Source organism: Lolium rigidum, chromosome 1, assembly GCF_022539505.1.
Source record: "Lolium rigidum isolate FL_2022 chromosome 1, APGP_CSIRO_Lrig_0.1, whole genome shotgun sequence".
Taxonomy (NCBI): domain Eukaryota; kingdom Viridiplantae; phylum Streptophyta; class Magnoliopsida; order Poales; family Poaceae; genus Lolium; species Lolium rigidum.
The window spans coordinates 285,596,107-285,606,554 of NC_061508.1; the positions used below are offsets into that span (position 1 = coordinate 285,596,107).

At 44.4% G+C, this 10,448-nt stretch overlaps 1 protein-coding gene across 1 annotated transcript; it reads left to right on the forward strand.

Annotated features, from left to right (window-relative positions):
* Positions 1–601: 601 nt before the first annotated feature.
* Positions 602–5,654, forward strand: LOC124659740 (disease resistance protein PIK6-NP-like). Its single transcript, XM_047197561.1, has 7 exons — positions 602–865; positions 908–1,416; positions 1,826–2,894; positions 3,390–3,521; positions 4,428–4,728; positions 4,770–4,855; positions 5,580–5,654. Exons 1-7 carry the CDS (start codon positions 602–604, stop codon positions 5,652–5,654), a joined length of 2,436 nt encoding a protein of 811 aa, XP_047053517.1.
* The last annotated feature ends 4,794 nt before the right edge of the window (positions 5,655–10,448 follow it).

The window sequence follows — 10,448 nt, forward strand, 5'->3', positions numbered from 1 at the left end:
ACTCCCCAATATAGTAAAGTTTTGCTGGCTGGCGCCCGTGGTTTTTTCCCCTTCTGTGTTGGAATGGTTTTCCACGTTAAATCTTGTGTCACCGCTGCGTTTTTCTTTATCGTTCTTCATTATTTGCTTGTCGCTTTTATAACAAACTGCATATGTAGAAACGATCTGCAGAAGGAAAGGTTCAACACACCCCGTAGCAGAATATCATGTACAATAAAAAAATCGTTCGAAACGAAACTTTTAACGCGAAAGAGGTTGTCTTGGTTTTGCACCTAACACACGGTTAACGCTTTGTGATTATGGATCTCTGCTTCACGCTGGCTGCAGATCTCCATGACCTTTATCTTGGAGTTAATAATTATCAAGAGACATGTCTGGTACGGAATCACAGTTAACATGCTGGACAACACGCATCTTTTAAGGTTATCTAAGAACGTGGGATGCACATGTTAACATGGCTAAAAGTACCAATGAATCATGTTTAGTGGTGGTAATAAGGCCTTAGTGGGGAACAACCCATTAAGCCTGCAATACTTCTCACACACCAACACAGAATTAGCGGAGCAAACTCCGAGCTACGGCAAACTGCAAACAGGGCGACATGGAGGGTGCTCTAGTGAGCGCGGCGGCGGGAGCACTGAAGCCAGTGCTCGGAAAGCTGGCCACTCTGCTCGGTGACGAGTACAAACGTTTCCGGCGGGTGCGGAAGGAGATTGGATTCATCACTCAAGAGCTCGTCGCCATGGAAGCTTTTCTCCTAAAGAAGTCAATGGAAGAGGAGGATCCTGATATACAAGACAAGGTCTGGATGAATGAGGTGCGGGAACTGTCCTATGACATCGAGGACAGCCTCGACGACTTCATGGTACGTGTTGACGACAAATCTTCCAAGCCAGGCTTTATGAAGAAGATCAAGAATCTGTTGGACAAGACCAAGGATCGTCGCCAGATTGCCGATGCGATTGAAGATTTGAAGAAGCAAGTTTATGAGGCATCTGAGAGGCGTAAGAGGTACACGGCTGGTGAGGTCATCTCCAAGGTTAACAATGTTACCGTTGACCCTAGAGCTCTTGCTATATTTGAGAATGCATCAAATCTTGTTGGTATTGATGGCCCAAAGAAGGAGATTATCAAATTATTTACTCAAGAGACCAAATGTGAATCAAGGCAACAACAAATCAAGATGATCTCTATTGTTGGATTTGGAGGACTAGGAAAGACTACTCTTGCATTCCAAGTATATCAGGAGCTAAAAGAGAAATTTGATTGTCATGCCTTTGTGTCTGTGTCACGAAATCCTGACATGAAGACAGTATTGATTTCTATTCTCAGTCAGGTGACTGATGAAGATTATTCAAAGATTGAAGACATACCACAACTCATCACTCGGATCTCGAATTTCTTAGCAGAAAAAAGGTATCCTATCCTTCCTTTCTGGGTATTTTTTGTAATAAATAAATTTGCCAGTGACATGCAATGAACTAATTAGATCAATACAAGAAATCTAAATCTTGTGAGGCTAATATAAACAAAGTATTTCATGCATCACAACTCACAGGCGATTTAGCAGTATTTGCAGCACACGACTATAATATTAGATTCATCATGAAATTTATTTTCATAGTATATGTTGTGCCATAATGTTTGTACATCTTTGTATAAAGTTGTTCATAATTGAGATGATTTTACTTAGGACAAAAAACTAGATTGACACTTATTTGGAGATGGAGGGAGCAGTTAAGTATGTAACCAAATTTCCATAGTTGTACTGGAATTCCAAAATATATTGTGTTCAATCATGGACTTTATACATTTATTCGTGCAGATATATTATTGTAGTTGATGATATATGGAATGTGGAAATATGGGATGTTATTAAGTTTGCATTCCCTCGGAGTGGTTATGACTGCAGAATAATTACCACTACCCGTCTGAATAATGTTGCACAATCATGTCATTCATCATTCAGTGGTCATATATATAACATGGATCCTCTTAGTATGTTACACTCAAGGAAATTATTTCACACGAGACTATTCAACTCAGAGGAATGCCCATCACACCTTGAAGAAGTTTCTAGTCAAATATTGGATAAGTGTGCCGGTTTACCATTGGCAATAATTGCTATATCTGGCCTGTTAGCTAACAAGGCAAAAACAAAGGACCAGTGGCACCAAGTCCGAAGTTCATTTGGCCATGGACTGGAAAGAAATTTTAGCATTGAAGCCATGATGAAAATAATATCACTCAGCTACATTGATCTTCCTCATCATCTCAAAACTTGTCTACTATACCTTAGTATATTTCCTGAAGACCATGTTATTGGGAAGGAGATGTTGATTAGGAGATGGATTCCTGAGGGATTCATTCATAAAAAATATGGATATACCCTTTATGAAGCTGGAGAAATGTGTTTTAGTGAGCTAATGAATAGGAGTCTGATACAACCTGATTTTAAGGAGCAAGTATTTGATGAGGTGACATGTTGCCGAGTTCATGACATGGTTCTTGATTTCATTGTGTCCAAGTCTACTGAAGAAAACTTTGTTACCATAATTGGTGTACCTGGTATAAATCCTGACCCACAAAACAAGGTTCGTAGATTGTCTCTACAAAATAATGGTGAAATACCAGCGGGTCTAATTTTATCTGATGTCCGTTCACTAAGTATTTTTGGCTGCGATGTGAAAATCTCATCTCTATCAGAGTTTAAACACTTGCGTGTTTTATGCTTTGAAGACTGCTGGCAAATAAAGGATCATCATCTGGCAGGTATAGGCAAATTGATCCACCTGAAGTGCTTGAGTCTCAGTCATGTAGGAATTACGAAGGTTCCAGAAGAAATAGCAATACTACGGTACTTAGAGACACTTGACATTGATCTCAGAATAAAAGTAAATGACATGATACTTCCGATGAATTTTTTGTCAAGAGACCGAATCCTCTATGCTTTATTTGAGTCGACCATTTCTCCAGATAGGCGATTACTCCATTTTGTTGTTCGCACCTGTACTATTGTGGGTGAATTTGAAGGAATCGACGCATTGGAAGTACTGGGTTCTATTTTTGTGTCTCACTATTCAACTGAATTCGTTCGGCGACTTGGTGATCTAACAAATCTGAGGAAGCTTGATTTGGAAGTTCACAGTTCTAAGGTTGGGAAAGAGCTTGCCAGTTCGATCTGCAAGCTAGTGAAAGCAAATCTTCGTTCTCTAATGATTCATTTGGACGTATCGTCAAAGAACTTGGTAGAGGAATTAAACCTCCCTGCCGATTGTACCCTTGAGGAACTATGCCTTTATGGGTTCCCAATCTCAAAGGTCCCAAGATGGATGGACTCACTTGTTAACCTCCAGAAATTGCACCTCAATTTATTAAACGCTTGCCAGGAAGATGTGGAGATCCTGAGAAGCCTTCCCAGTCTGCGCTTTATATGGGTTCGTTACCACGGTGCACCCGCAGACCAGCTTAAGGCTGCCATGGAGATTATGATTGCGGCCCATCCCAACCACCCCAAGTTGGTATGGGTATCGTACGATGAGTAATACTCTGAGAAGTATATAATATCGTGCTTCAGGTACCTATTATTCCAGAAAAGAAACACTCGTTGGTTAATGATCCGTGACATGGATCGATCCAGCATGTAGTGTGCTAACATTTCTTTTGCCATGTCTTGCCTTTCAGATATAGTGCGCAAAATGCAAGAGGAAGACAGACTTCGAGAAGTCACTGAACTAGAGTTCTTGTTGCATTCCTAGAATTGGAGTTGGGTCACGCTCTTTGTGTTCTTGAGCTTGAATTGCTACTAGACTACTCGCAATCATTATTTGTGTTATGTATGTCGCCTATCACTGTTTACCTGAAAACGAGTCTATGTGATCTTATTTTTTATTAAGTGCCTGAACATCACTGCTTGTTCTTTCTGATTTTGATTTAGTTGAAACATTTGTATTTCGTACCAGTCATATGGTTCATATATCAGAAATATGTAATAAATTCCTGATTTTCCGTTACCTATTTTGGGTTCCTCAAACGGAAATTCATATAGTGTCTCTTCCTTCCTTTTTTCTGCGAGAAAGGGATAGTGTCTCTTCCATTGTCTACAATTTTTTTTTATACCTGTTTTCCATCCCCAGGTTTCACCCCCTTTTTACCATGATTGGCACGGGAACCTATTCTGATGGGGCCTAAGGCCACATGGGTTGCCCGATCTCACGAATTGACCAAGAACAAGAGGGGGCTCTACAAGAAAACCCCCCATGTAGCAATACATACTTAGCACCGCTCTTAATATTCGTTGCAAAACTGTATAATAGATACACATGTATGCGTTGTCGGCAGATCTGTTGTTCATGTTACAGATCACAGGTTTTTTTTAGCCCAGCCCACTAAGCACAACTCCTTTAAATTCTCCAACCGACCATCAGGAACGCACGCAATACACCCAAGTCGTCCCCTCCCCAAAACCTAGCCGCCTCCCTCTGCTCCTCCAGTACATCTTTCGGCTGTTTGGGTTGCATCCATCGCTGGTGACTATTGGCGGCCGGATTGCAGCATGGTCCTTGTACGACCCCCATCTGCTGCGGCAGCGTGTGATAATCCTCCTCGGGGCAGGGACACATGCGGCCGGGGGAAGCCTCTCGCGAGTCGGGATGGATGTGGATGTATACAAATCTGCGAAGGTGACATCATGCAATGGTGACCCATGGAGATTAAGTGGTTCCGCAGGTGAGCTATTCAATCATGTCTCTTGCGTGAAAAATAATCAGGTTGTAATCTGTTTTGTTGCTGCAGTGCTATCATGTCTGCTATGTCTGATGCAATCAAGGACGTCCCAGACATGCATGAAGCACAAGTAGTGCAGGCCACTCGTTCTTATTTCCTTGCGACGTGAGATCTATCAAGAGCAGTGCGTTCTGGAAGGTAAGGTTAAAAATCCTTTGATGGTGGTTATGCAGGACAGTGGGATCTGTAGATATATAGTATGATGCACTGTAACACGCCCCTCGCTAATCACGGTGGTTTAGAATCTTTCCAGGTATTAGAAAAGGGATCTGAAAAATACATAAATTTGCAAGGTTATTTTAATATTCCTTGTTTTTACAGGAATTAGGCGAAGGGGGATTAAGTCAGGGGCGTGTGGCCCTGAAACGATGTACGGAGTAACTTTACCCCGAATGCTGCACATGAAAAGGTTGGATTTTCTAGCGAAACTCATATGTATATATGCTCTGGCTTTACATGGATGATTTAGTTAACGAGAATACTTTGGTCTTCTTTCATATGGATTCATTCAGATCCCATCGTGCTTTTGTCTTCTACATTTCCTCGTGTATTTGCATCCGTGTGGTGGACACTATGACTTGTGAGGGTTTTTTTTTGAACATAACTTGTGAGTTTGCTAAGCTATTTCAAATGCAAAGGATAGCAAAATATTCTGACGTGTTGACTTAGCTTTGGCATGTCACCAAGGTGAGTGTAACTACAAATTTCTAAATAAGCAACTACTTTGTAAAATTTATTATCCTTGGCACTATTTTTGCCAACCTTATACTGAAAATGGAACTCTGTATTTGCAGGTCCCATACAAGGGTCTACATCAGCAAGACTTCTATATTGGGATATCAACTCCGAACATGCTGGGATTTTTTTAGAATGAATATATAGGACTTGTAGTATATCATATTTTGATGCAAGATTGTAAAGTTAATTTTGAGACAAATTTCACGTATGAGATGATGGTTCCCGTTATACATATTGAAGTCTTTGTCAAGCAGTACATTCATGATATATGTGAGTTTCATCTGTTTTGTATGTCTCATATTAAATATGCCCCTTTGATGAGAAAAAAAAAAATCCTACTGTCGTCCCCAGCGATCAAACCATTCAAGCTAGAAAATAAAAAAATTACTTAAATAAAAGTTCCCATCCGTGATGTCTCTACCAACGCCTACAACTATTGCTCGTACACCGTTGCTACTTTGCAACGGTTGTCACATTGGTTACCAACGGACTTATATGCGTTGCATGGGACCCTTGCAACACCCAAAAACGCAACGCTTTTTTATCCGTTGGTATATGCGTTAGCAACGCCAATATGGGCATTTAGATACAGATAGATGCGTTGTTGTAGGAGGGGTTGTGTTGTAGCGGGTGAGGGATGAACACGAAGAACACGGCGAAAAACACGGTGAACGCACGCAACACAACCCGATACAATTCCGGTTTACTCCCGATAGCCCGAACCACTATCCCGATAGAATCTCTCGAGAGAAAGACGCGCGGTAGAATCCCCGAAAGGAAGACCGGTATACGATCGGTAGAATCACACGAGTGAGAGACCGGTGGTAGAATCACAAGTGTGAGAGACTAATCATATAAGGAGTGCCTTGATACAACTCATAGATTTGTGTCTAAGAGAGGAGGGGGTTTCCCTAATCCCAATGGAATGGTGGAGGCATAAGCCAAGTTCTCACTCAAGTTATGTCTTACCTAATGAAGGTGGGGGTGGGTGCCTATTTATAGGGAACCACTAAGGAGGGGTATTTTGGGGAAACAAAGATACAAGCACACAACCATACATGTGGCAGCTAGGGTTCATATTGTAAGTGGCCAAGGCCTTGGCGGCAGTGCCGGTGTGGGGAGGCCGGCAGTGCCGGGGTGCTTCGGGCGGTGATGCCGGCCTTGGTGCAGCGGCAGTGCCGGAGGGGGCGGCAGTGCCGGCCATGGTGCAGCGGCAGTGCCGGCCTGGAGCGTCCAGCCCTTCCTCTTCCTTCTTCTCTTCCATGCCTCCGTGACATCGGTCTTGCGTCCTTGGGTCTCCATGACATCCTCTCTTCCGTCCGTACTTGTCGTCGAATTCCTATCATCAAGTTATGACGGAGTATGAAGTAGTATATCGTTCCAAATAGGCGATTGTAGGCACGCGTTGATAAACTACAGATATATGTCATGCTGTATTTACAATAGCTAACCGACTCAACCCCAGATAAGTATTTGTAAAGGACACGGCTTGTGTCTTTAGCTGTATGTTGTAACTCCTTATATATATATATATATATATGTTATGTTGTATTTACAATAGCTAACCGACTCAACCCCAGATAAGTATTTGTAAAGGACACGGCTTGTGTCTTTAGCTGTATGTTGTAACTCCTTATATATATATATACGTGGGACACGAGCCTTGAGAGCTACGTGATCCAATACCCCTACATCCTTTGTTTCATACTTTGTTTCATGGTATCAGAGCCGAAACTCTGCTCAAACGTGCTATCATACGTTTAATAAAAGGCCGTGTGCATCATCATAATGCAGAAGCCGGGGTTTTATTCCTCATTTCGAAAAAAAAATCAGAGCCGAAACTCTGCCCAGATCCCATCTACCTCGAACCCAAGCTACCATGATGACTTCTCCGTCTACGAGCGTGTCTTCTGTTGGTTCAAAGAGCAGTTCAAGGCTCACCAATCCCACGCTCAATTTTACCACTACCGTCGGCTCGTCGTCATCAGCGTCGGCAGGCCCGTTCAACTTTGCGCCGCTCATCACCGTTCGTCTTGGGACGGAGAACTACCTCTACTGGCGCGCCCAGGTGGTGCAAGTACTTCGGAGTCACCTTCTTCTAGGATTTGTCGATGGCGGTTTTCCCTGTCTGCCGGAAGAGATCGACAATCCCACGGCGGCCGAGGACGCTAAAGCTCCGCGTCGCATCTACAACCCGGCCTTCACCATGTGGAACCAGCAGGATGCTGCCATCCTTTCCGCCATTATGTCTACGTCAACTGAGGCGGTACAAGGGATGATCCTCTTCGCCTCCACCTCGCAAGAAGCTTGGACTTCCCTTGCCGCTAGCTTTTCCTCGCAGTCGACCGCGAGATTCATGCAAATCCGCCGTCAGATGCAGGATCTTCATAAGCTGGACTCGCCGATGTTGGTCTACTTCAACAAACTGCAGTCCATGTCCGACACCCTGACCTCGATAGGGTACCCGCTGCGTCCAGAAGAGTTTACCTCGTATGTACTGGACGGCCTCGATGATGACTATGAGGCGTTGGTAGAGGTGATCAACAACCGTACTACACCTATTCCTGCCCGTGATCTGTACGCCCAGCTGCTTAGTTCGGAGCAGTGACTCGCACGTAAAGCTGAACAACGATCTCTAGGCACTGGTTCTTTCTAGAGTACCAATGCAACCTCTCGAGGCGGACAGGTAGCACCTGCTTACCGATCGGCACCAGACCCACGACACAACGCTCGGCCCAACTACTCTCCTAGGCCGAGTGGTTCAGGCTACTACCCTGGTGGCGGGAGTGGCTCACGTCCGGGAGACTACCGTGGAGGCAACGACAACCGCAATGGCGGTGAATACCGTGGCGGAGGTGGCCGCGGTAATGGCGCAGGTGGCGGCGGCGGTGGCAGTGGCCGCCCTATATGTCAGATTTGTGACAAACCGGGCCATAAAGCCTCTAGTTGCTTCAAGAGGTTCAAGCAGGATTATCTCGGGGTCGACAACGACGGGCGTTACATTGATCGCCAAGTTGCTGCTGCTACTACACATGCTGCTTCTCCACATGGCCAAACAAGCTCCTACAACGTTGATTCTGGCTGGTACATGGATACCGGCGCCACCGACCACCTCACCAACAACCTCGACAAACTCACGGTGAAGGAGAACTACAATGGCACTGATCAAGTGCATGCGGCAAACGGTACTGGTATGCTTATCCATCACATTGGCCACTCTCAACTTTCCGCTCCATCTAAATCTTTGGTTCTTAGGGGTGTCCTACATGTGCCTTCGGTTACTCGTAGTCTTTGATCTGTTCGTAGGTTCACTATTGATAATAGAGTTTTCATTGAATTTCATCTCAACTTTTTTTTCTTGTTAAGGACCGGTACACGAGGGCAATTCTACTCCTCATATTGGCCAATTTGATGATATTGCAAATACCTTGTTACTATTGCCTCCATGGTGCAGGAAATGCTCGTGGTGCTCGGTTGGAACTTCTCACGCATGATTCTGATGTTGCTCAGCCCCTTTCGGTCGATCTGCATGATTCTACCTCGGGTGGCGTTACATCCCATGATGGATCGGGTTCGCTTCCTGAGCATGTTACTCCTCTGGTCGGTGTTGAGGCCTCGACTGCTTCTGGTAATAGGCTGCTCACTCCGCGCCGGCTCGACTTGTCTTCTAGCGATGATGCGCCTTCATCGCTTGCTCCGTCGTCTGTGCAGCCCGAGCGAGCTGTTACGCGTTTGCAGCGTGGTATTCGCCAGCCAATGGAAAGAACAGACGGAACGGTTGCCTGGAATACGATCTGCCTAGCACATGCAACTGAGCGTGAGCTTTCTGAACCACGTAATCTAAGTGATGCTCTTAGTACTGCTCACTGGAAACAAGCCATGGACACTGAATACACGGCTCTCATCAAGAATAAGACATGGACACTCGTTCCTCCCCGTCTTCATGTTAATATCATAGATTCTAAATGGGTCTTCAAAGTGAAGAAACGGCCTGATGGATCTATTGAGCGCTACAAAGCGCGTCTTGTGGCCAAAGGTTTTCGTCAGCGCTATGGACAAGATTATGAGGATACTTTTAGTCCAGTGGTTAAGCCTACTAATATTCGACTTATTTTGTCTATTGCAGTATCTCGTGGTTGGCATCTCAGACAGTTGGATATTCAGAATGCTTTTCTAAATGGTGTACTTGAAGAAGAGGTGTTCATGAGACAACCTCCTGGGTTTGAGGATTGTACTCGTCCTGGTTATCTATGTCGTCTGCAGAAGGCTATTTATGGTCTTAAACAGGCTCCTCGCGCTTGGCATGCTCGACTCAGTTCTGTTCTTGGCTCTCTTGGTTTTAGAGCCTCCACTGCTGATACTTCATTGTTCATTCTCAGCAGGTGTAACCTTATCATGTTCCTTTTAGTCTATGTTGATGATATTATTGTGGTCAGCTCTTCTCCAACTGCTCCTGATGTATTAATTCGAGAGATGAGTTCTGCATTTGCTGTCAAGGATTTGGGCTCCCTTCACTATTTTCTTGGTATTGAGGTTCATCATCAGTCTTCTGGTCTTATTCTCAGTCAGAAGAAGTATGCTATGGACTTGTTGCAGCGTGCTGGTATGCTTAAGTGTACACCTGCTTCTACACCTATGACAGTTGTTGACAGACTTTCTGCTCATGAGGGAACTCTTCTTTCTGTGGCTGATGCGACTCGCTATCGCAGTGTTGTCGGTGGCTTACAATATCTTACACTTACTCGTCCAGATATCTCTTTTGCTGTAAATAAGGTCTGCCAATACCTTCATGCTCCTCGAGATCCCCATTGGACAGCAGTAAAGCGAATCCTTCGGTTTGTTAAGTTTACAGTTTCTCATGGCTTGACTCTTCGCCGCACACCCCATTCTCTCTTATCGGCGTTCTCCGATGCTGATTGGGCAGG